The sequence below is a fragment of the Eurosta solidaginis genome, chromosome 1 (genome assembly GCF_040869045.1).
Source record: "Eurosta solidaginis isolate ZX-2024a chromosome 1, ASM4086904v1, whole genome shotgun sequence".
Lineage (NCBI taxonomy): Eukaryota > Metazoa > Arthropoda > Insecta > Diptera > Tephritidae > Eurosta > Eurosta solidaginis.
The window spans coordinates 63,613,950-63,641,607 of record NC_090319.1 but is presented as its reverse complement, the minus strand read 5'-3'; the positions used below and the strand labels follow the sequence as shown (position 1 = coordinate 63,641,607).

General features: G+C 38.3%; 1 protein-coding gene and 1 pseudogene across 2 annotated transcripts; both read left to right on the top strand.

Annotated features, from left to right (window-relative positions):
- The first annotated feature begins 1,629 nt into the window (after positions 1-1,629).
- On the top strand, positions 1,630-5,726 carry LOC137233573 (embryonic polarity protein dorsal-like). Of its 2 annotated transcripts, none has more exons than XM_067756686.1 (2): positions 1,630-4,768; positions 4,827-5,726. In XM_067756686.1, exons 1-2 carry the CDS (start codon positions 2,891-2,893, stop codon positions 4,851-4,853), a joined length of 1,905 nt encoding a protein of 634 aa, XP_067612787.1. In that variant the 5' UTR covers positions 1,630-2,890; the 3' UTR covers positions 4,854-5,726. The 2 variants fall into 2 exon arrangements, with proteins under 2 accessions (XP_067612787.1, XP_067612779.1); XM_067756678.1 differs by having other exon boundaries at positions 1,630-4,772.
- A 16,890-nt stretch (positions 5,727-22,616) lies between these two features.
- Positions 22,617-26,597, top strand: LOC137233587 (uncharacterized; annotated as a pseudogene).
- The last annotated feature ends 1,061 nt before the right edge of the window (positions 26,598-27,658 follow it).

The window sequence follows — 27,658 nt, the reverse complement described above, 5'->3', positions numbered from 1 at the left end:
TTTTCGATAGATAATCGATAACCGATAATATCTATAAGTTTTTGTAAAAAAAAGTATATATGCAAATAAAACGGAAAGTATTCCATATTTTGCGGTAGTATATCCATCTTTTGCGCACTCTATTACTCATTTGAAACACTTAATGATACTATCGCTTTCTACTTATTTTGCCTACTGGGAACGCACCATCACTATACATGTCAGCCCACATATACACATGAAAGGAGTACATATCCGCTGAAGCAACAGAAAACTAAATTTGAGGTTAAACAAAATTTTATTGAAAGGATTAACAAAAGTTCGCTTCTGGATTTAGTTCCTTTTTGTGTTTGTTTATGTAAAATGTATTAATTTTAAATGAATACATTTTTGTTAAATATTATATTGTACATAGCGAATATATATTAAGAAATGTGTAAAATATATGTATGTTGTAAATGTGACATGAATAATTAAATCATGTGAGCTGAATAAAAAATTAATAAAAAAGCAAATAAAAATCAATAGAAGATACAAAGAATTTGTGGATATTTACTATTAAAGACCAACGTTACTCAAAGAAATAAAAAAAATATATAGAAGAGGGCGAAGGGAAAAGACAAATTAATATTATGACGGTCTAGGTACAGCAAAACGAGGGTGTAGAGGAAGCAGTAGAGGGACGTCAGAGGAGGTTAAAGGGGGAAAGTTGTGGACTTAAAAGAGAAATCGGAAGGTGTAGGGTAACAAAAAGAGCTAGAAGAGGACGAAGAGAAAAATTAAATTAAGAAAATCAAATTCCCCTTACAGGAAAACAAGGGTGTAGAGGAAGTAGATAGCGGAAGAATTAGAAGAGGTTGGTAAGGTTAATCAAGAGAGGTCTTGACAACTATTGCAAAAAATTACCATTAGGAACTGATAAATAATTTATATAAAACTCTCGACCACTACTTGAAGAGAACCTTAATACAATGCGCATCACTTTCAACGAAGAGTGCAGAATTTGTAAGCAAATGGTCGCCAAAGACACGTTTACTTATTACCTCAGTAAGTGAACAGCTATAGCTAACATCGGACACAATACTTTGAGCTGTTTTGTGGTGCTGGTATTTAACCGGTTCATTGAACCAACTAATTGATATGAGATAACGTCAGCCAATGAACAATAACATGATTTTAGGAGAAATAGAGGCGCGGCATGAAACTGAATCAACAAAGTCTGTTATCACATCCTTTGTTGTTGTTGTAGTACCAAATTAGATTTTTGCGAAGGTTTTATGGTATGTACTAAATGATAATAGTCCATTGGTGGATATACATATATCTGGTAGGCACAAGAATTATCACTAAGATACGAGACTGACTATTTCGGGAACGATTTGGTATGACCGTTTCGAACGATCTTTGCCACCTCCCATCCTTCTCCGGCACCCAGCTTGAGGTCGTCAGAGTATAAAAGTATACATTCATTTACAGCACGCTCAGTCTTATATACGTCGACACCGTGGATTGCGCCAACTTCAGATCGGACGGTTTTTCTACGGAAAGAAAAATTGTTAGGAAAAGTTTAATAATGTCCTTATCTCAGTTAGCATCATGAACTATGAAGTTACACTCCCCTTTGGAGAGTATCATTGGTTAGAAAGCCAATACTAATGAATCATCGGAACTAAATTTTTCTTGTGAAGTTTTTTCATTAAGTCTTTGCTTTTCTTGAGCACTGAACACCAAGCTTAAGGCTGTAAGAGGTAAGTGAACGAAAATCGCATAATCATACCTGAAACAATAGAAATTAAAACACTGAACAAACGAAGGACAAATAGAAGGGATGATAACAAAGTGCAACAACAAAGTAAGTTAAATTTGCACTTTCCGTAAACCGCACTTTTTAGGTACTTTGACAAATGAGCTGTCGATTGATACATATATATATCTACATTAGGGTGTTTATTTTTTAGATTTTTTTTAGCTCTTTGAATTTGAAAACCGAATAGCTGGAAGAAAATCAAAGGCGGAATTAAATAAATGAAGAGGGAGGGAGAGAAAAAGAGGGAAAGAGATGTAGAAGTAGAAAGAAATAGAGGTAGAGTGGGAGAGAAGGAAGGAGAGGGAACAGGATAACAGTGGCCGTATTTTTTTCTGATGCATTGCTGAATCTGATTTGTGTAACTTGCAGGGAGAGAACATAAAGAAAAGGATTTTTAGAGAATATAAAGATAAAAAAAACACCAATTTTCTTGGCCACTACTATTTCATGCAAATGAAAGATCACTCAATTATTCTTGAGCGTTTTATTTAGATGTAGCGATATGATTAGCTGTATGAGCCTTACGCAGGTTAGGTCATGTTATACGAATAGACGAAGACGCTCGGGTCAAGAAAACATTTCAGTCGTAGGCGCAGTTTGGAACCAGAGGAAGGGGTTGAGTTTTGAGAGGCAGGTGGAGAAAGACTTTATCTGCCTTGGTGCTCCTAATTGGCGCAAATTAATGTGAATCAGTCATAGCTGGTGTGACTTTTTACGAAACGACCAAAATCGCTTAGGTGAATGAGCGCCAAGTAATGATGCTAATGATGATTAAGTTTACATATAAACACTATGGACACATTCAGTCTATGTTAGATAGTCGTGAATCAGTCAGTTCAAGCCGGTAAATAAGCCTTTTGCGAATTTTTTTTTGTATGCGAAACGAAATTTTTATGTGGGGCGAAGAAAAAAAAATTACCTGAAAACGAAACACCCTAATGTACATAGATAGGAGGTAATGTGTGAACACAAGTCAATGATTTTAGTATAAAATGAGATGAGGAGAAGCTGACACAAGCAGATGAGCGACAGATGTTGAGCAAGCTGAGTGTCTTAAAAACGAAAACTTAGAAGCCTTTGCAGCATTTGCCTTATAAAGTTATCATGAATCACTACCAAGCAGCTGAGTCATATTTACATCGAGTGGCAATAGAGCAATCACAGCACACACCTGAGCAACATAATGCACATAATAGGACTCTCAAAAAGCAACAACTACATGAAGTACCAGCGCAGTTAGTACCGCAAGAAACAGTTGGGCAAGATGGATCCAAGTTGGGCAAAAAATTTCCTAATGCGCATGTGAAAATCATCGAACAACCTGCTAGTAAAGCGATACGATTTCGTTATGAGTGTGAGCGACGTACGGCTGGATCAATTGTGGGCGTGAACTCAACAGGTGTGCTAAAAACGTATCCCACCATCGAAGTTGTTGGCTATAAAGGACGTGGTGTGGCTGTTGTGTCTTGTGTTACCAAAGATCCACCATATCGACCGCATCCATATAGCCTGACTGGTAAGGAGGGTTGCCGTAAAGGCGTATGCACAGTTGAAATAAATAGTGAGAGCATGCGTTACGTATTCAATAATTTGGGTATACAATGCGTACGAAAGAAGGATATTGAAGAGGCGTTAAAATTACGCGAGGAGATACGCGTTGATCCGTACAAAACTGGATTTGCACATCGCACTAAAGTAGCGAGCATAGATTTGAATGCATTACGTTTATGCTTTCAAGTATTTATCGAAGATGTTAAAGGACGTTTTACAATACCGCTAGCACCTGTTGTCTCAGAACCAATATTGAATAGAAATTCTGCAGCTGAACTGACGATAACTGAAATGTGCAGCTCGGGTACAGTGCTGGGTAATACACAAATTATGTTGTTGTGTGAAAAAGTGTTCAAAGATGATATCGCTGTGAGATTCTATGAGGAGCAGAATGGACGCATTACGTGGGAAGCTTTTGCTAGCTTTCTGCCATCCGATGTACATAAACAGACTTCGATTAGATTAAAAACGCCGCGTTATCATAATATTTATATTAGTGAAGAAATTCAAGTGCAGGTGCAATTGAAGCGTCCTTCAGATGGTGAGGTAAGTGAGTCATGGCAGTTTACATATAAACCACTCGATACAAATTTGGCGCTGTTGAGGCGTAAATACACGCACGGCAAAGGCGCCGGCGAGGCAACACAACAAATCACACAGCAAGCGCCAACAAGTAATCCGGATATATCGCAGCTAATGTCGGATACGAAGAAAATATTGCCTTTAAATAATTTCGCTGCGTACACGACAACTGGCCAAATGACACCATCTCCGCAGCCAGCATCACCGCCTGCAATAAACCAAAGTTATCGCAATGCGTTCACGCACTACAACAAACTCATCAACAACAATACACCGCCAAAATCGCCACATGAAGAAATTGGTTTGGCTAATGTAGAATGCGTTGCACCAACAATTCCCACACACAATTTACCCACCACATCCAAAACATTAGAAAATTTTAACGAGTATAGCATTTACAATGCTTACGAAGATGCACAGCAACTCGCGCAAGCCACACCGCATACGTGCTACGCAACCTCCTTGGGGCACGCACAGCAGCAGCCATCTCAACAACAGCAAAGTTTCTGCGGAAATTTGTATTATAACGCCAACACATGGGACGAGGGTTATGCTAATATATTACGAGACGTAAATAATGGAAACATAGCTGCTTTTACAGCAGCCGCCATAAATAATTTTTACAACAGCAATACGCACTTTAACGCGCAGCAAAATGCATTAGGCAACGCGTTTCCGGCAGGTATGCAGCACACGCATTGGAATTTCCCAGCTAACCAAAATATGCAGCTAAGACAATGGGCACACAATGATCAACAGAAACAGCACTCACAGGCACAGCAGCAACAACAACAAGCTCAACAGGCATATCAGCAATCAATTTATGAACAACATGCTACAAAGAAAATAGTGGGTGAGACAAAAAGTTATGAAAAATGTAAAATAAATAATTTTAATGCTGCCATAGGTGATGAACAACGTACTCCATCAATAGGTAAGCTACTGAATTTGGATAGCGAAGAGTTAAGAAAAATTACCTGCGAAGATCAGGATATGTTAGCGCTCACAGCTGATGAATTACAGCTTTCAAATTTGTACATATCAACGTAATTGATGTGTTTGACTAAAATGACTCGTTGATCAGAAACTCGGTGGTAGGAGAACGATTTTAAACGAGAGAGAGGAAGATGACTACTGCGTCTACCGTACACGCTCACATGCGTCGACATAAAGCTGCAGACATTGGTGCTTTATCGGTAACCGTATCGGTAACCTTTTAACAGCTGATTCGACCAACCTTATGAGAATCAATGCAATCGATTATTGGTGCCGCTAAGGTCGTAACCGTATCGTAGCCAACCAATTGGTTTTTGCTTTACCATCGTAACGATAAACAGCTGATTACGTTAGGGATACGACTAAAGCGATACGACAAACGGCACCAATGACTACAGCTTAACCCATAAATTTTCTACTCCCAACAAGTTGCCATCGCAAATCGGCCTCTCTGCGTAAACACCGTCTAATGGCTGGCAATGCCAACCCTGCGTTTACTTTTAAGAATCAACCTTTAAGGGGCTTAAGTTATGTATAATGCAACGCTACGAAACAAGTCGCATGTTGTCGTGTGAACCTAACTCAGTTCAATGAGTAACAATAAACCTGAGTGCTTTTGTGAGTTATTAGGTATTACACACGCGAGTGACTCAACGCAGTCCGGGGTAATATATTTATATAATGTTGCTCTAAATCTCTCAATGTATCTTCGTTTTCTTAATTGAATTCATATTTTTATTATTTTAAGCGCAATTTTTCTGTAAATTCTGCTTAAGACATTTAATAAATAAATAAAACTGTATACATTAGATTTGTGCTTATTCATTTTTATTTCGTACCCTGAAACGGTAATAACAAGGTCAGAAATATCACATATAAATTTTGGTCTCAATTGAGCACAGTTCGACAGGGGTCGAAAATAGGATTTTTCTATGCATCAAACAAACTCTCCATTCTGGTATGCAGAATCTGTCGAGGATTTATGTATATCCAATGCACTATCTCAGGGGACATACCCCATTTCCCCCAGAGGGAGATAAATTCAGACCCAAAAACACATATCCTTGAAGATATTCGATAAGAGGACTCTGTTAAAATAAAACATTCATTCTTAAAATTGCGTGAATACCAAGTACTCGTGAAATTAGAAGTAATCTCCGTAAGCTTACTTACTTACTTAATTGGCGCTTAACCGTTTAAATGGTTAAGGCCGTCCAACAAGCCGCGCCATTCGCTTCTTCGTTCTGCTAACTGGCACCTCCTCCTTCCAGCGTAGTGGAGGCCGCCCTACTCATCTGCTTTCATATGCGGGTTCATAAATTCGCATAAAATGGCCTACCCAGCGTAGCTGCTGCGTTTTAATTCGTTGGACTATGTTGATGTCTGCGTAAAGCTAGTACAGCTAATCACTAATTCTTCTTCGGTACTCGCCGTGGCCAACGCGTAGAGGTCCATACATTTTTGAAGAACTTTTCTCTCGAACACTCCCAGGGCCGCTTCATCTCATATTGTCATGGTCCATGCTTCTACACCATATAGCAGGACGGGTACAAAAAGTGACTTATAGAGCATGATTTTCGTGAATTTTCGCTGAAAGAGGCCTTTACTTTTCAATTGCCTACCTAGTGCAAAGTAGAATTTATTAGAAAAAGTGACCCTTCGCCAGATTTCAGAGCCGTAAGAAGAAATTCGACACTTAAGAAGTCATCCGTATGAATAAAAGGAGCATGAAAAGGTCATCAAAGCATCCAGAAAAAGGCGTCGGATTACTATGCCAGGAATTGCCCGGTGAACCCCGTTGTCAAGACAAATACTTAACCTCGCAGTTAAGGAAACAAACCTTCATGCGCGTCAGTCAAGCTCAAGTTCGATACTCTAATTGGTTAATCTCTTACGTATCCAGAATCAACTTGGACATACCCTATGTATGTTCTGCATGTAACATTTCCCCACATGACACCAACCATCTTTTCAATTGCAATGTGGAACCAACGGCCCTAAAACCCTTATCTTTTCCAACCCTGTTGAAACAACAAGTTGCCTCGGACTCCCAAGGATATTGAAGCACTGCCACAACAACTTTGATGCAAAATTTATAACACGGCCGAACGGTTCTGGCTTCGATTTGCTTTCTAATCTTTTCTTTCCTTGCCTTTGCTTTACCATTACTTGTCTTCCTAACCGTAAGTGGCTGCCTGATTTCGCTCATATCAACTCCGCCCACGTACACTGTTAAACAATACCCACAAAAAAATTGTGCCACCGGAATCCAATTAGTGGTGTTTACCTTGACGATTTTGGTCAAGACACATATGTAAAAAACGCCGGTCATCCCGATTTTGCAATACTGACGCCAACTGAGAGTAAGAATGGAGTTAAAGTCTTGCTCCACTTGTCTAGCCCAACCAAATCTAGGTCTCCCCTTCCTTCTGCTACCAAACACGTTTGTCAATAAGAATAATTTCTGCGCCGGAACCACCTCATCCATTCATATAACATGATTTAGAAAGCAAAGCTCGTTATCATATTCGTAAATCTCACCATAAAACCTTCTTCGATACACCCCGCGGGCATCACGGAAATAAGTATTGGCGAAAATCTATCTTTTGAATATTTCAAGGGTCATCCCACATTCTCTAGACACCGTTCATGATTCTAATCCGTTCATAGTTGTAGCCATCATGAAGTCCTTCGGAGGTAAACCGCGTATGTCTTTTCTAGTTTATCATAAATGGATTCCATTTCCACGTCGACAGAATTGTGTAATCGTTAAATTAAACTGACAAAACTGCAAATTGATGCGGATCGGTGCGGGACACTCGGTCACAGTTGTGTATGATTCCCACAACAAAAGCAACATTGTGGAACCGGCTTGTATTTCCATCCTTTTTGCTACTGTGGTAAACGTTGGAGGGCAGCGGTATCTGCGAAATTTCAGTCATTAAAACGTTTATAATGGTACTAGTCAAAAAAAGTCCTACAAATTTCTTTCATTTAGAGGAGATTTTACGTGGCGGATTACAAGCTCAGCAATGCGGCCACTGCACACCGCAGCTAACTGGGGGGAAGTTTTGGCGATCTCGTAAGCCGTAGTCGTCCTCTCGGGGCTCCATCTCTGTATACGGTGATTATAGAGTGCACGAACGAGGATGGTAAAGTCGCAACATGCAATTTTACTTCAACCGAAATGGATGTTGTAAGTTCCGGTAACAAGCACCATTCGTTTCCACGAAGAAAGACTCACCTTGCATGGAGTCTTTGGGGAGGAACCTACCACGAGAAATTTAGTATCACATATGTGCAACAGGAAAGAGTGCTGGACTGCAGTGAGCAAAATGGCATTTATAGTAATGACACGCCTGATGGATGCTGAGAAGGAGCGCAGAGAAATGCGCATGCGAAGCAGTGGCGATTAAATGAACACTCAGAGCAAATAGCGGGAACCTGGACGCAGGGACAACAGTAGGCTCTTAAAAAATGAGAAATATGGAACGCCACCCTGAAGTAATGCGAAAGTGGTGCCGGGGTGGGCGACGGTTCCAGAACGGGGCTGTTTTTTAGTCTACGGACACACGGTTGCGGCGACGGCAGCAATTATGGTGCATTAGGCATTTTTCAGCCTCCCCGCAACAAAAAAAAAAAAAAAAAAAAGTACCATTAAGGTACAGGCCCAACCGTTTCGGTAACGATATAATATGACAACATTGAATCTTCTAAACCATTCCTCCCACCACCCCCTAGTTCCATGGAATTTGGGGTCTCCAGAGCCTTGGCTGCTAAAGAAACAGGATTCGCCACGAGGTGAGGTTGACAAATGGGCTGGAGAAGTCATAAATTGCGCTGGCAACCTCTTGAAAGGGCTGCGCTACACTTTAATCGTTTGGGGTTTTTTATTCGCCTCTAATGACAGGCATACCTGCAAGCAGATATGGATGTGTAAACTCTCTGGCACTTAAGCGCCAAATACACGACACGAACATTTCCGCGAACATTCCCGTTATGTCATGTTTCTGCGACTTTTTCTGTCGTGTATGGTGGTGTTTGCCAGTTCGCGCAAATGTTCGCCAAAAATCAAAATATTTAAATTTTTGGCGAACATTTGCGCGAACTGTTCGTGCGTGTATGGCGAAATAGCTCATAATCGTAGTAATTTCTGAACGGAACAGACGTGCGCGGAAAAGTAAAATGGACAATAAAAAATTTCTGAGTGAATTTATTGAAATGCCAAAAGTTCGTTGGTGTATGGCCAAAGCTGCGAACAAGATTGCGGAATGTTCGCGGAAATGTTCGTGTCGTGTATTGGCCGCTTTACTTAATGCTACTAAAATTATGTACCCGAAATAGCTAAACTCTTCCTCTGCCAAACACAAGAATTCTGTTATTTTCCTCCGCCCACTTTGTTTTAATTTAGTTTAATCGCACCTCGTTAATCCAAGTTTAAAAATAACATTATGTTTGAATTTTTGTAAATAAGTTTTCTACTTGACGCTTTTTTGCGAAATTCGGTACGTCTTGCGTTTCACCATGTTTCCCCAAATTATTAATTCGGTACGTCTTGCGTTTCACCATGCCCAAATGATGCTAATTCGGTACGTCTTGCGTTTCACCATGTTTCTCAAATTATTAATTCGGTACGTCTTGCGTTTTACCATGCCCAATGATGCTAATTCGGTACGTCTTGCTTTTCACCAAATGATGCTAATTCGGTACGTCTTAATTTTCACCATGCCCAATGATGCTAATTCGGTACGTCTTAATTTTCACCATGCCCAAATGATGCTAATTCGGTACGTCTTGCGTTTTACCATGCCCAAATGATGCTAATTCGGTATGTCTTGCTTTTCACCATGCCCAAATGATGCTAATTCGGTACGTCTTGCTTTTCACCATGCCCAAATGATGCTAATTCGGTACGTCTTAATTTTCACCATGCCCAAATGATGCTAATTCGGTACGTCTTGCGTTTCACCATGTTTCCCCAAATTATTAATTCGGTACGTCTTGCGTTTCACCATGCCCAAATGATGCTAATTCGGTACGTCTTGCTTTTCACCATGTCCAAATGATGCTATTTCGGTACGTCTTAATTTTCACCATGCCCAAATGATGCTAATTCGGTACGTCTTGCTTTTCGCCATGTTGCCCCAAATTATTAATTCGGTACGTCTTGCGTTTCACGTTTCACCAAATGATGTTAATCCGGTACGTCTACTGTTGTGCAAAATAAAAGTAATACGCTATGTGCTCGCTACGTTGCCTAGTGTTAGGCGTTTTAATTCTCTACCCAACAGCACTCAAATCGACATAATGATGGGTGGTATTGTGGCTGAGCTTGCCAAGACGCCGTTCACAATTTTGTATAGAAAATCCCAAAGTGTGTAGGTTCGAATCTCAGTGGCGCCACATAGAGTTCGATGTTTTTTTTGAAGTATTTTCTGTTTTTTAATATTTTCTATGCTTATTTTAATTTGAGGAATAAAACAACTTATTCAAAGCGTTTTTCGCAAATAATTTTCATACTTCTTCTGAAATTTTCATGTTTGTGATCTGCCCCAGCCAGCTCACAAATTAGTGATTGCTTTTGTGAGGCTGGAGACGCGAGACAGCTTACAGAATGGCAAATTGTACATATAACATATAACGGATTATCTATTTTTCGTACTTAACATGTAATTGTTAATTATATATGACTAGATTTGTCATATAAATTTGTCCCCTCGATAGTCGGAATTATAAACAAATTTTACAAATGTGCATTAATTTTTAGAGAAAAAGTTCCACTCTCGAGTTGAACCACTGTTTCGAAACTCTTGAGATTTTAGAAGTATGCCTAGTTATCAACATGAGCTCTAATGCTACTCAAGCTCAAATGCTTGTTGGGTATATTCGACGCGATTTCGAACGAACTCAAATCACCGATAACAACAGGAATGTGTCACCCTGTGCAAGAGCATTTACCCAAGCAAATGTTACTGTATCAAGCTTTAAGTGTTGCATACCTTTAGGATGATTATAGACTATTTTTACCAGAGAATGAGGAGTTCTTGCTAGATTCCAACTTTTTTGCATGCGAACACGTCTTGCACTTCACCTCCCGCAAACCATTTTCAATGTTAACCTGTTAACAGCAGAAAATTCTCTGTCAACAGGTTCAGCTGGTGTTAATATTTTTGATTTTCTCTTAAGATGATTTCTTTGTGGGAATATACCAGGCATGCTTAACCAACGAACCGATATCATTTCGTTATGATAATTAATGTTAATAAACGAAACAAAGCCATTTCGTTTCTTTTATTAACGTTAAGAACGTCAAATTAACGAAATGATTTTGTTTCGTTTTCTGCCATATCAAAACGAAATCAAATCGTTTATGTTGATTATTAATTTCAAACTATGCTGGCAAAGCTGACTGATGGCAGAGTCATTAAAGGTGAAAGCATTAGCCAAGCTGATTGCAACTTTTCTCATGCATTTTGACAGTACGAACATTTGTCAGAGTATTTTTGACATTTCCACCAACGAATTACACAAACAAATTACATGGAGTTTGTGTGTATGTCCGCTCGCTGTTACCACCTTAAAGCTTCACCATGGCTATAGCATTGCCAGCACAACTCAAACATAAAGTATCACGTTTTTGTTAACGTTTTTAACGTTAACGAAAGCTTTTCGTTTCGGTTAAAAACGAGATACAATTTATCTTGATAATTTCTTTATCGATAATATTTCGAAGTGTTTCAAACGGAAACGGTGGAAATTTTTTGATAAACGATTAGCTTAACGTTAAGGTGCATCCCTGGAATATACATACGTATTTAGTAGGATTAATTATATTTAAATTTTATTATTTGTAGCAATATATTTGCATGTTTTATGTTTTAATATGAATTTGAATTTAACTAAAATAATTTAGAAATTTTAAAAAAGTTAAAAAAAGCTTAATTTCAATGGTAAATGGAGTGTTGAAAATGGCCTTGCGGGCGTTGCAAATACGTATATATGGTCTAAGTACCATATGAGACAACAGGAAAAGCATAGTGCGTTTGGCGCACATGTTTGGCATTTGCTTGAGACTGCAGGTGTTTAAGGTTCGAGTCTCAGTGAAGTTTTTTTTTTAATGGAAAATCCATGGAATTATTAATTTTCGATAAGCAAAAGCCCAAAAGTCGAAGTCACTTTGCTTATTATATTTGTTAATTATATTGAAACGAATTTTAGTGGTATTCCTCTTATTTGCAACCTTTTCTACTAACGTTCGAGTCACTAAATTGTTGAATAAATAACTCCACTATTCAATAATGCAAAACGGCCTTTATTAAAGTATTTCACAATAACACTTCTACTGCTCAACAGATAGCGTACTTAAATCAAATTGATTCGTTGCACCTCAGCTGCTGCTTTTATACTCTTTGGTTTCCTCGTTGACATATTTCTAGGCGTTTCTATTTCTAGAATTTGCTATTTGTTTACCACCTATAAATTTATTAGCTATAACTACAGATGCACGATTTTTATAGTTTCTCGCATAGCCCATGCGCGTGTATATGTGAGTTATTCTTCCACAGACGATTGCCTACTTTTGGGAGTACCTCAGATAAGATATATGCATGTGTTTGTGCGCCTCCCTCCGCTGCGTGTACGTACATATGTGTAGACATAATAATTGATTTGTTTATGTAGATACAAGTGACTGCCTGCTTTATTGTTGTTGTGGCTTCACTTATTTAGCATCAGACTAGTGATGTATCACTTATAGCGTTTTTTTTTCTGAAATAAATTGTTGTCTTAGTAAATGTTAAAGCCTTAATAGAGTTACTCCTACCCCAGAAAATTTTCAACATTTATAGTGCATGCAAAGAACATAAAATGGCTACCCCGTGTATTAGCTGATTTTCACAAACACGCTGTCAATGATAATAAAAATTCATTAACAATTATTTCCTTCATTTCAATTTTCTTCGCCTAAAAATATGTGAAATTACGAAAATAAATTGTTACGATCAGCTAGTTTAGCAGAGTTGCACTGCCTTACCCCCATTTTATGCAGGGTAAAAGTGAACCACCCTTCTATTTCGTGGTTTCCTAATTGTTTTTATGCGGTAGAAGACATCACTGATCCTCTTCCCAACTCTGCACGGGCCTTCCCAACTGCACCAAAATTTGGATGGAACACCTTTCCGCCGGTGAGGGTTGTATAGTAGTACCAAATCTCTCTCCAAGAAACCTTCCGAATTATAGTTCTTGTCGTACCTGTGTTTCATCCTACTACTCATTACCCTGGGCCGTTCCCTCACACTCTGTTCTTTGGCCAATGAACTACTTCGCAGAGCTTGCGCTTGACGGACTGGCTTCCCATAATCAGTATCGTTCCCACGTTTCACAACAGTAGTGCGCCCTGGTTTAAAACTATCCTCACATTCTTTCTGGGAAATATTTTCCTTCGCTTTTGTGCGTTCCTTTGGTTTTGTCAATACCAGTGATTCCCTCGCAGGTACTTTTGATTTCGTTTTATTTGGCCCATTCGATCCATCAATCTTTACCTTTGACTTTCGTGATGTTTGTCGAGTGTTCTCCACCAGTACTCGATTACTGCTGAACCCTTTCTCCAAACTAAAGTTAAGTGGTATATCCTGGTTCTTATAGCGCATATTCCTTCTTTGCATGTCGATTCAGATATCATGGTCAACTAAGAAGTCCACTCCCAATATGACTACATGAACAATCTGAATTTGTGTAGAACTATAACCTTCCCAATTAAGACTTCACAGATCACTTCTCCTTGGACTTGGTTATACTCGCCAGTGACCGTACGCAACCTTGCTCCAGGTAATGGCTTTACTCTCCTATTGACCAAATCAGATCGGATTAAGGATTGAGATGCGCCCGTATCTACAGTCAGTACACGTTCTTTGCCATCCACATTGCCTCTGGTGGTAAGACTGCTTGATTTTCTTTCAATTTGAGAGATAGATATCACAGGACATTCACAAGCTGGAGCTAGCTCTCGATTTTTACATCTGGCATGCTCTTGCTCATATCCTCCAGCTTTGCGTTTACTGCCACTTAAGTTGGAACTACCAGGACCGGTGCTGCAATGACGAGCAATGTGACCTGGGTTACCGCACTTGAAACACTTCATAACTCCGTCATTTTTTTGTTGTGATCCCTTCAGCGCCTCCAATATTGTGTTCACCCAGTCTGGCCTTTCCACTTCCACACGGCGTGCTTTGAAAACTGGCTTACACAGAAGCGACGCTGTTTCCTGAATCAAAGCATGTGATATCGTTTCTGCGAATGCATGTTTCGGGTTTGCGTATGTCGCTCGCTTCGTTTCCACATCCCGTATTCCATTTATAAAGCTATGGAGTTTTACGCTTTCGGTGTATTCCACAGGTGCGTTCGCATTCGCTAAATGTGCCAGCCTTTCAACATCCGACGGAAACTCTTGCAATGTTTCACCAGGCCTCTGGAAGCGGTTCAGTAACTCCATTTGGTATATCTGTCTCCTATGCTCAGTTCTGTATCGTCTCTCTAGAGCGCCCATCAATGCTTCATAGCTGTTCTGTTCGTACTCTGGAATAGTCTGTAAGATTTCCGCTGCAGGCCCTTCCAATGCCAAGAATAGTGCAGCAACTTTAGCTTCAGCACTCCAGTTGTTCACTGCTGTGGTCTTCTCAAACTGAATCTGAAACACCTGGAAAGGAACAGAGCCGTCAAAAGATGGAGTTTTTTCCTTCGCATTGCTTGCTGAAACAACTGGGCGATTTAGTTCCACCTCCTATATACGACCTATTAAAGCATCTACGTCAGCCTCGATTTTGTTCTCAAACTGTAAAATTTTCGTATCCTGGGCCTCCAGCTTCGATGATATGTGGGCCTCCTGCGCTTTCAACTGCTCATCCAACTGAGATGTCATATATATCTTCTGTTCTTCCAGTTCATATGACATTTGCGACGACATTTCTGAAATGCGTGCCTCCTGTGCTTCAATCTTGGATGTTATACGTGTCTCCTGGGATTCCATATGGGATACCATATACGTCTTTTGTTCTTCTAGTTGTGGTGCCATATATGTCTTCTGTTCTTCCAGTTGAGATGACATTTGCGACGACATTGATGTTATTGTCGATGTTTGTGCAGATATTGCCGCCAATATCAAGTCTGTGCTGGTAACTGTCTGCGATGTTTCGTTTTTCTCTTCAATTTGTGTTGTTAATTCTTCCACATCAGGATAAAAGACATACTCGTCCACATTAATTCCTTCCAATTCCATAGCCTCTCCTAGTCGTGCCTGAAGTTCCAGTTTATTGCCGGTTGTTTTCAATCCACGGCTCTCCAACTCCTTCTTCAGTTGCTGGATCTTCAATTCACTCCACTTTGCCATGTCCTTGTTGTATTCAAAATCTTCAGAATTTATTCAACAATTGCTCTTCTGACACCAATTTTAACGGATTTTAGTGGTATTCCTCTTATTTGCAACCTTCTACTAACGTTCGAATCACTAAACTGTTGAATAAATAACTCCACTATTCAATAATGCAAAATGGTCTTTATTAAAGTACTTCACAATAACAATTATACTGCTCAACAGATAGCGTGCTTATATTAAACTGATTCGTCGTGCCTCGTTGACATATTTCTAGGCGTTTCAATTTCTAGAATTTGCTGTTTGTTTACCAGCTATAACTACAGATGCACGATTTTTATACCTTCTCGCATAGCTCATGCGCGTGTATATGTGACTGATTCTTTCACAGACGATTGACTACTTTTGGGAGTATCTCAGATAAGATAAATGCATGTGTTTGTGTGCCTCTCTCCGCTGCGTGTACGTACATATGTGACGACATAATGATTGATTCGTTTATGTAGATCAGAGGTCTGCTTTGAGTACTAATAAAATTAGTGCACTTAGTCATGAGCCAAAAAATTGTGTCTAAATGTGTACTTAGTCAAGTACAGACAAATACTATGAGTGACTAGCACATAAAATAGAAAATACATACGAGTGCCCCGCAACACATATGTCCCATACATATATGACATTGTTGAGTATAAACTGAAATCATAGTCGCTTTAACTCAGTAGCATGTTGGTTTCGTGTGTAATACACTGTATACTTCGTTTATTATCGGTTTTTCTTTAGCGCTGTATTCAGTTTAGTTTCGTGTACAAGACTGATATGACTATATTCATTTTATTGTACTGTTAGTCATACTGATTTCAAATTAGTGTTTTCGTATAACACAGTTCACTTTCTTGCTCAATAAGACAATTGAGTACTGAACTGCTTCGTGGCTTATGAGCGGTTATTCATTTTACGAAGCATGACTATATAAATGTGTTTTAGTGGATATAAGTGTTTGATATTCTTTGTTTGTGTACGCACTAATACTAATTTTTTGGTTAGTCCACTAATAACCTTAAAACATGAATAATTGCAGCTCATTGATGTAGATACAAGTGACTGCCGGCTTTATTGTTGTTGTGGCTTCATTTACTTAGCATGAGACTAGTGATGTGAGTATCACTTAGTGTCACTAATATTCGTCACAATATTTATTAAGTGTGGATTTTTTTTCTGTAATTTGAAATAATATTTCAAGTATACAGTTTTATAGCCCTTTTAATTCTACCCTAACAAAGTGCAAATGTCAAGTTCATCGAAAATTCCGCCGATTTTTGGCAATTTTTTCCCTTTTTGACTATTTTACGTTTCAAATCATTGATTACCTTATTCTCACCTTATTAATTCTCTGTTCTGACCTTATCAACTGACCATGCATAATTTCAAATACATTGCGCTTGCAAGTGCGAACGACCTCAAAAATATTTCGCTTTTGTTATTTTGTTTGTAGGTCAGGTGATAGCGAAAGAAAATTTTTTTCTCCTCATTCGAAAATCCGAAATATCAGACAAGAAATGGAAATATGAAGTTTTGTGTGTACAGTCTCATGCGTAAAAGGAATGGCATGTGTGAGTACGAAAGCCAAAAAACTATTTTCATACATTTCACACACGTGTCAATTTTTATGAGTGCCTGATAATATAAAAATGTTTCTTGCCTAATGATTCTTCTTTGTTACATACACACTTTGAAGGCAAGGCAAGATTGGATTTTTCACAATGTGTTTCAAAAATAAATTCTGGAAGTTTGCTTTTGGACAACGTGTAGGCGGGAATGGAAATTTTTCTCTTAGGTTATAGTAGTTTTGGCCTATATATACGAGGCCAGACAGAAATTTTGGATATGTTAGTAAGCGGAATCAAGTCGAAATAAAAATTTAAGATTTTGTCTGACTTCGATTTTTTGTTATTCGTCCTATGTTTGTGATTTTGTAGATGAGACATAGGCGGGACTGTAAGATTTCCTCGCCAAAATCTAAGGTTGCGTTAGTTTTAGCATATATGTACGAGGCCGGACGAACGGTTTGAATGTGTTGGTAATAAGAATCGTCACAAAATCAAAATTTAAGATTTTGTCTCTGGTTTGACTTTTGTGCTTGTTGATGAGGCGAAGGCGGGTATGGAAGTTAGGAAAAATTTTTGCATATTTTTAGCGACATTTGCTATTTTATATGATCGTCTATTACCATGCCTGCTTTCGATGGTCTTGAAATGCCCCTTTCAGCTTTGAGAACAATTGAAAGTAATTCAACAATTGTTTGAATTTGGTTAGCTTTTGATTTTGTCAAATGGTTTTAGCAGGTTATTATATTCTTGCAAAAAATTTGGTATCATGAAAATGCGTTTGGCGTTTGGAACTCGTAATTTATTATCTACTTTTATCAAAAACTATATAAATATTTCATTTTTAATTCTATTTGGGCTATTTGAGAAAAGCTTCAACGGTTTTGCATTGTGGTGACAGTTATGTCATTGAGTTTTTATTGAATTTTCTTTCGGTAACTGTTTCATAACAAACCGAAGAGTCGTCGATGGGGTGTGCTATAAAATTTGTAGCACTCCGATAAGAAATCGATAACATTTCGATATTCAATCGACACCTTTTTGATAACAAACCGATAAGTTTTTGATAACAATTACCTAACTTTTCGATAAACACTTCATAATTTTTTATAAACAATCGATAACTTCCCGATAATAAATAAGTAACACTCCGATAACAAGTCTATAACTTTTCGATAGCATATCTATACATTTTCACTAAATAATCGACAAATTGGAAACAATAAGAAAACAAATCGCTAATGCTCCATATTCAATTGATACATTTTCGATTTCATATCGATAACATTTATGTATATGGCAAATAGATAAGCTTTTGATAAAAAATCGATAATTTTTTTATTAGACTTTCATAACTTTTCTATATCCAATCGAAAATAACTCGATAACTTGTCGGCAATAACATGCCGATAACATGGCGATAACAAGTTGATAACTTTTCGATGTCGAAGCAATATTTGTTTTGATTACACATCTACAACTCTTCAACAAATAATCTATAACTTTTCGATAACAAATCGAAAATATTTCGATATTAAATTGAAAGTTCTTTGATTTGCGGATAATCAATTCGTAACACTCCGGCTACAATTCGATATATTTTACATGAGTAATCGATAATGTTTTGATATCAAAGCGATAAATTTTTAATAAACAATTGATTACTTTTCGATAACAGATCGCTAACAAGCTTATAACAAATTGGTAGCACTCCCTAACTTTTCATTACCAAACCAATAAATTTCCTATATGAAATCGATAGCTTTTGATAAAAAATATGTATGTATGCATATAACATTTCGACAAAAAATCAGTAAGTTTTCGAAAACAAATCGGGAAATTTTTGATATAAATCCGATAACTTGTCGATAGCTCGTCGATAAAAATTGATAGATAATCTTTGTTACCGACAGCACAGTTACAGCAATTCGATAACAAATCGATAACTCATCTATACCTTGTCAAATATTGCGAGAAGAGTAGAGAGGGCATATATTGCATAGCACTCGTGTAAGAGAATATTTAGCAGGAACTGGGGCCTAAGGCCAAGGCAATTTTTGGAGACCCATGCTCTATACATCGGTCATAAGACCCAGCCTTGCGCACGGAACGTTCCTGTGATGGGCAGCACTTGACAAACGATACAACAAGAAGAAAGTAAAAAAGATACCGCCGGCAGGATGCGCAAGGTAACAAGAACTTTTAGGTCTAATCCAATCCGACAAAGTTTACAAAGAGGTCGTAACTTTACTCTACACCGACGGGTCAAAAATTGACCATATACGTCCCCTAAGGCCGTCGAAAACTGTGAGAGGCTGATACGTGAAGTAGCAAACCTTGCGCTCATCACGCTCACTTGGGTGCCCTGTCAGAAGAACATTGACGGCAAGAAAAGGGCAGATGAACTGTCAAAGGCCGGTGCATAGTTAGACACCTCTGATGCAATCACGTTGCACTGCCTACTTTCAGAAATAAAGAGTGCAATTTTTAAAAAATCGCAAGAACACAGCATGTTTAATTGGTACTCTGCGGATACCTGCAAAATCACTAAACGAAGCTGGCCTGACTAGAACCAGAGATGAACAGTGTCTCTACTGGAAAAAAATATATATAGGATCACATTCACCATTAAATACCCTTTAATCGCAGGTGTAGACGCTTTAGTGTGGGCGGTTGTAAGGAGACTGTCACACATTTCCTCTACGTGTGTCCAGCCCTGGCGAATACGAGGCTCCGAACTGTAGGCAGGTTTGTGCTGCCCGACCTATGGGCGGTATTAAAAATGCTCTATGGAGGACATCAGAAGGTTTATTGGACTAAACATATGGTTAGTAAACGTGCAGGGCACATTCTGCAATTTATTCCAGGAGAGTGTGCATCAAAATGGCGCATAGAGCGCTACTTGAATCCGGTTTTTCCGACCGGGCAGCACAGCAACCAACCAACCATACCTCGTCGATAGAACACCTATAACAAAACGTAAACGCTTCGAGAACAGATTGATAACTCGTCGTCCTGTACTCTTTCGGAGTAGGGTTTTGGCTTCGGTTTGGACTCTAGTCTTTCCATTTCTTTTACTACTTTTTTTGTTTCGTTTACTTTCCTTTTCCTGCCTTGCCTTATATTCATAACCGTGACCTTCTCCTCTTCCCCGACGACTTTTAAACATAAGAAAATTTATCGAGTTAACCATTGCCGAGTACAATTGGAACGAGTTACGTTTGAAGACCCCTAATCATTTTTATACTCAGAGTGCTTTGGATACAGATTAACTTTGATTGGATAACGCTTGGTTGTACAGGTATAAAGGAATCGAGATAGATATAGACTTCCATATATCAAAATCATCAGTATCCGTCCGTCCGTCCGTCTATCCGTTAACACGATAACTTGAGTAAATATTGAGATATCTTCACCAAATTTGGTACACGAGCTTATCTGGACCCAGAATAGATTGGTATTGAACAAGAGCGAAATCGGATGATAACCACGCCCACTTTTTATATATGTATATAACATTTTGGAAAATACAAAAAACCTGATTATTTAGTAAATAATACACCTAGAATGTTGAAATTTGACGCGTGGACTGATATTGAGACTTGATAAAAATTTTAAAATGAGCGTGGCACTGCCCACTTGTGATCAAAAATCGTTAAACCTATCGTAACAAAATTCGGCAGAGAGGTTGCCTTTACTATATGGAATGCTTTGAAGAAAAATTAACGAAATCGGTTAAGGACCACGCCCACTTTTATATAAAAGATTTTTAAAAGGATCGTGGATGAATAAAATAAGCTATATCTTTGCAAAAAAGAGCTTTATATCATTGGTATTTCATTTCCCAAGTGTATTTATAACAATAAATACGAAAAAACTTCAAATTTTAAAAAATGGGTGTGGCACCGCCCCTTTTATGACTAAGCAATTTTCTATGATTCGGGAGTCATAACTCGAATAAAAATTAACGGATCGTAATAAAATTGGGTACAAAAATTTTCCCTATAGCAGGAAATATTTCTAGAAAAAATGGACGAGATCGGTTAAAGCCCACGCCCACTTTTATATGAAAGATTTTTAGAAGGCTCGCAGACGAAAATAATAATCTATATCTTAGCGAAAAAGAGCTTTGTATCAATAGAATTTTACTTTCTAAATTGAATTATAACATTAAATTGGAAAAAAATAAAATTTTTGAAAATGGGTGTCGCACCGCCCCTTTTATGACTAAAGCTGGAGACATTGGTGCTTTATCGGTAACCGTATCGGTAACCTTATAACAGCTGATTCGACCAACCTTATGAGAATCAATGCAATCGATTATTGGTGCCGCTAAGGTCGTAACCGTATCGTAGCCAACCAATTGTGTTTTGGTTTACCGTCGTAACGATAAACAGCTGATTACGTTAGGGATACGGATACAGCGATACGACATACGGCACCAATGACTCCGGCTTAAGCAATTTTCTATGTTTCGGGAGCCACAACTCGAAGAAAAATTAACGGATCGTAACAAAATTGGGTACACGTATTTTCCTTATAGCAGAAAATATTTCTAGTAAAAATGGACGAGATCGGTTAAAGACCACGGCAACTTAGATACAACAACAAGTTTAAAAGGGTCGTAGACTAGAATAATGAGCTATAACTTAGCAAAAAATAGTTTTGAATCAATGATATTTCAGTTATCAAGTTTTATTGTAAGAGGAAATGGGGCGAAATTTTTTTTAAACGGGCGGTGCCACATGTTACGTAGAAAAGTAATTTATCTAAAATGAAATGTACAATTGAAGCTCACGCTGAGTATATAACGTTCGGTTACACCCGAACTTAGACACTTTTATGCGGCAGTTACCCACCGACGTGTGCCGTACGTACGGACGTTTGTCGTACGAAACACGTTTGACCGAACCCTCAAGCCCGTAGGAATCAATGTGTGCGTCTGTGTACATGTACATAACATATTTGTGTCTGTATTGTTTACAGATAAGCACTGTTGCCATTGACCATTTTGCATGCATGCTTATGGAAACATCAACTTTTTCCAATTTAATTTTTGATGTTGTAAAAGGCTGGAATTAATATTAAATAAATATAAATAGATTACATATTTCTAATCTGCATTTTTACATAATTATTTCGAATTATTTTCACAATTTTTCAGACTTTAATTATGTGTTTTTGCATAAAACTGCATACGGTCAAAAATTAGAGCACAAAAGTTTACTAGGCAACTCTGTCTAGTGAGAGAGCGATCAGCTGACACGTTCTTAGGGAAAAAATCAAAATTGTTTTGATTTCTACGTTCCGGGCTACGTACGTACGGGCGTTGCACGTCGGTGAGTTTTCGTTTACATTGCACTCTCATAAGATAGGTCGTGTCAGCTGACACGTTTTTGGTCCGTACGTTCGTGAGTAACTACCGCATTACTTGTTACTAATAAACCGCATAATTGTATCAACAAGTTATTCTTTAACTGATAATGCGCTTTGGTATCCACACATACATATAAAGTAGCAAAAATAAGTTAACAAACACATTCCAACGATTTATGACCATTTATCAGCTGGGCGTATTGGAATAAACCAAGACCGGCGCATATTGACCACTTTTTTTAAAAAGCGCACTATCAGTAAACGGCTAACTAAGCATGAGCACACTCATCTAAGAACTTCTAAGACTGATTTGCTATTAACATATTGTAAAAGTTTAAAAGCAACAAAAACAAACATGGATCACCTCGATACTGAGTTCGATAAATACACCAAAGTGTGGAGCGGTCCAAAGTCTTCGAATTTCTTTGATTCGGACTGTTCGATTGGTAAAATTGTATACGCATTTATGCGGAATAGTCCTGATAATATATGTCAGGTGTGTTCAGCGTCTAGCGCACATATATACATATTTACACTTATATATGTATATGATATGATTTTTTTATGGCTGCAGATATCCGATACCGAAGGTACAACTCTCACAAATAATGAAGCCATCAGTTTTGGTATTCGTTTGGCTCGACATTTCAAGTCGATGGGTTTGAAGCAAGGCGATGTTATTGGTATTGCTGGTGATAACACAACATATTTATTACCGTTAGTTTTGGGTTGTTTATTGAATTGTACACCCTTCCATGCGATAAGTCCACATCGGGATTCAAGGGGTTGTGTATATAGCTTCTCCAACCCAATTGTCAACCTCACCTTCGAGCGGCGAATCCCGTTTCACTAACAGACGAGGCGACCCCAAGCTCCTCAGGGAACTTGAGGGTGGGGAGGGAGGGATGGCCTGAAGGTTTAATGTGGCCATATAAATCGTTCCCGAGATGGTCGGGCCAGCACCTTAATGGTGCTGTTACCGGAGCGTATCGGATCTGTATCCGACAAAGGACCATCACATCGATAACACTCCCCAAAGCCTTCGGGGAGTAACCTAATCGCTACAACAACAACAACAACATAAGTCCACATCATAATGAGTGTAAGTTGTTAGATAAAATTTTTTTTTTCATAATATAAAAAAAACTTTTCAACAGCAACCATCAAACATTTATTTTGCATTACCCGTCCACGTTTAATTTGTGATGATGATGTTTATGAGCGTGTAAGCACAATAAGCAAAATATTTAAAGCGAATATTTATACATTGAAAGGACATCGCAAGAATTTGCCACGCATCGAAGACTTACTTGAGCCTACGCAAAGTGAATCGTTTTATGTGTGAGTGTAAATAACTTAACATCCTTATGAGTGCTTGATTTATTTACCAGGTCATGAGTTGCGCTCCCGCGCAACAGCCGCTGCCCCTCAGCAGAACAATCTCCGCTGGACCTAAATTTTCAGGTCAGTCGCAGCGAAATTACTCCCTACTAAAGCCTATTTATTGCTGGGGGGAGAAACCGTAGAACTGGCCAAGGACTGTAAATTCAGTGTAACCTCATCTAATTGTTCACATATCACTAAAAATTTTTTATCCTTGTAACAGCTGGGCATCTGAATAGTCGCATAATATTTACATATATAAAGATGGTCCAATTTTGACAGTGTTTCGTCAAAGGATTTTTCATCAAACTGATTGCTCTGTGCAAGTTCTTAATAGTTATCGACCCCGTAATTTCTTTACAAAGTTTTGAACCTCCTTGTCTCAGCATACCTCTACCAATTCCAACGTCTAATGTGCCGTTAAAATCTGCTTAGCAAGCCGGACCCTAAATCTCCTGTTGTTTTCGTCGATCTGCACATCCAGCCTTATTCATAGTATGTGCACCTTGACCACGTTACAAGACAATTAACTCCTAGTTTAGGTTGGCTTACAGTGGCTGTCCCTCAGCCAGGTCATGATCTAATGCCCTTCCTATTTAAATGCATAAAAAGTTAAACTTCTTTGTCCTTTTAATGTAGCGTGGTATACCTTCAATTTTAGCAGTGTCAAGCTTTGCTAAACAGCAGATGGAGTCCTTTTTCAGACATTAAATTCGGCTCCTGGCTAGAGCATGATATCTGCTGAGTTAGTTTTTAATACTTCCTATCTACTCTTCATGCCTACAGTTTTAACAGAAGTATTTTCTTGGAATTTCGGTGTACTCCCATCCAACAATGTTCCATCAATATGCCGAGCAATGGATCTAGGGAGAGGTGATTGTGATCAATAAGGAGCACAGTTCCGCTCCTCCATCAACTCTTGATCACTAACACTTTGTGCCATCAGAGTATATACATATATGCGACCCCGAAATTGGCTTAAAGCAGTAAATCGCTGATGGTTGTCTTCATAACGCGGTGCTGCAGCGCTATAGAGCTAACAACGCCGGGTACTTTGAAATCAAAAATGAGGACAGGAATTCCAATGCCCAGAGCTACGACCATACAATGAAGACCCCCGATGTGAAGACCTCCTCCACGTCTCACTTCAATTATTTTTACCCCGATTTCGGCCACAAGTTCAAATAATCAAAGCGCCCGTCAACGTAAAAACTTCGGTCAGGCGATGCAGACCTAGAAATCATAAGCATCTTTACATGTCCATTCATCTGTTCTCCGAAAGCCTATCGGAACTGTATAAGTGTGTTAATAAGGGGTGAAAATTTTTGAAGCCTTCTCTGAGAAGACATCGATAGCTTTTCGATTTCAAATTGAAAAACTTTTTGAAATCAAATTGATAACAAATCAATAAACTTTCGATATCAATAATAAAACTTTTGATAACATTTCGATAAATAATCGATGACTTTTCGATAACAAATCTTACCACTTAACAGACCGAACTAATTCAGTTGAGTTCACATTGCCCTCCTCTTGCACTTTGCAGATGCACACCACCAGTCAGAATACGCATGAAAGTGGAACTTTTAAGAAAACCAAAAAATGTTAAATATATTTTCGTTCACAGCCCAGAGAGTCTTAAGATCGGTGGAGATCAAACCATGGCCATAGTTTGCTCCTCAGGCACCACCAGCCTACCAAAAGGCATTTGCATCTCAAACTCTTCCTGCCTCTTTGACTACGGGTAAGTGCATTACGTTGTTCGTTTTAAAGTGCTCACGACATAATACGATCTATTTTGATACTTCTCATTAGCTTTATATCCAGCAAGGATGTATTACTCTCGTTCAGCACAATCGATTGTTCGACAGGTTTGTTCAATATGTTATTCAGTTGTGGGCATGGTGCTACACGCATCATCGTTGACAAATCTTATACACCGGAATATTTACTTGAGCTGATCGAAAAATATCGCGTAACCATACTAACATTGGCACCGCGTCATATAGCCACTTTGATTAAATCTCCTTTGATATCAAAAGAGAAGCTAACCAGCGTGCGTTTCCTCAGCATTGGCGGTGGTAATTGTAATGTGCCAACTCTACTAAAAATGCAAGAATATTTGGCAAATGGTTACATATCATACGGTTATGCGCTTTCGGAATGCGGTGGTGTTTCCGCCAATTTAGGTATCAGCAAACCAAGTTCGGTGGGTAAATTGGTGCCAGGTGTTAAAGTGAAAATACTCGATGATGCTGGACGCAGTTTGGGTTACAATGAAACTGGTGAAATACTCGCACATAGTGGCAAAATTTGGAATGGTTACTATGGGAACCCAAATGAACGAAACGCATGCAAGATTATCAAGGCTGGTTCCATACGGGCGATCTCGGTTATTTCGATAATGAAAATTATTTATATGTATTGAATAGAAAGGCGGATGTACTCAAATTTCATGGTATGCAATATTGCCCACATGAAATTGAACAAGTGGTCGCCGAGTTGCCAGATGTTGTGGAGGTATGTGTTTTTGGTTTATGGAATGAGGTGGATGGTGATGCCGCAGCAGCTGCTGTGGTTAAAATACCAGGTAGCAAACTTTTGGAGCAAGATATAGTTGAGTATGTGGCCAAACGTTTGGTGGTGATGTATAAGCAATTGCATTGTGGTGTATTTTTCTTGAATGAACTGCCAAAAACGCGTAGTGGGAAGATCTTGCGAAATACGGCGCGCGACTTGGCGCTGGGAAAGAAGTGGGAGGTGCACAAGAATGGTTATGCGTGACAAATGTATGTATGTAAATAAAAAACGAAATTTTAAGATATAAGCTAAAAATATACTATCTGTAGGTATTTATATTTAGTAGTGTCCTATTAGGTACTAATTAATCTGTGGGTTACTTTAGTATTTGTAGATAAAGAATGTTAAGTTATCGCGACTTTTTGCTATCAAAAATAAACGAATTTTGCCATTATTGATGTGTATGCTCATAATGTTTATTGATTCACTGCAAAATCATCGTATACATATTTTCGGGTCGATTAAATAGTATCCCAGCAAAAATTCAAAGTGAAACAAGTAAGGAAGGCTAAGTCTGATGTAACCGAACATTACATACTCAGCTGCCAAATTACAGCTTGCAAAACTTTTAAATTACCTTCTTTTATAAGTAGGCGGTGCCACGCCCATTGTCCAAAATTTTACAAATTTTATATTCTGCATCATAAGGTCAACCCACCTACCATGTTTCATAGCTTTATCCGTATTTGGTAACGAATTATCGCATTTTTCCGGTTTTTCGAAATTTTCGATATCGAAAAAGTGGGCGTGGTTATAGTCCGATTTCGTTCATTTTAAAAAGAGATCTGAACTTACGTACCAAATTTCATTAAGATATCTCAAAATTTACTCAAGTTATCGTGTTTACGGACAAACGGACGGGCGGATATGGCTAAATGATTTTTTTTTTTTCGCCCAGAGCATTTTGATATATAGAAGTCTATATCTATCTCGATTAGTTTATGCCGTTAGGGGTACCGTTATGCGAACAAAATTAATATACTCTGTGAGCTCTGCTCAGCTGCAGGTGTCATAAATGGCATCGAAGTCAGTGCGCTTACACTCATTTAAGATCCCGAAATACGTGTATTTCCCTTCTTATAATAGTTGTCCGATAAGAGCCATATTTCAAACAGCGCTGTTCAACATTTTTTATATTGAAGTGAAAATCTCAATACATATACGAAATACTGAAAATTTTTGAAATCGAAAAAAAATAAAAATTATTTTAAATGTTCAAAGAATTATGATGGTCCTCTTAATGAATAAATTTTGAATTAAAATTTTTTTCAGTGCTACAATAATTTTGAAACATTTTTCGTTGTCAATTTGTTAGTGTAACTTTTAATATCATACCGAAGTGTCTTGGCTTCATATGGAAGTGCCTTTTCTTTGCACATTTATGAAATTCAGGCACTTTCATATTGTAACGAATTTGCTTGCAAATCCTCTTAT

What these genes read in the sequence shown, in the direction of transcription:
- LOC137233573 (XM_067756678.1), top strand. Translation starts at nt 2,891, where the DNA reads ATGAATCACTACCAAGCAGCTGAGTCATATTTACATCGAGTGGCAATA. An exon ending in TGCTACAAAGAAAATAGTGG is followed by an intron (nt 4,773 to 4,826) that starts GTGAGACAAAAA and finishes ATGCTGCCATAG; the next exon opens with GTGATGAACAACGTACTCCA.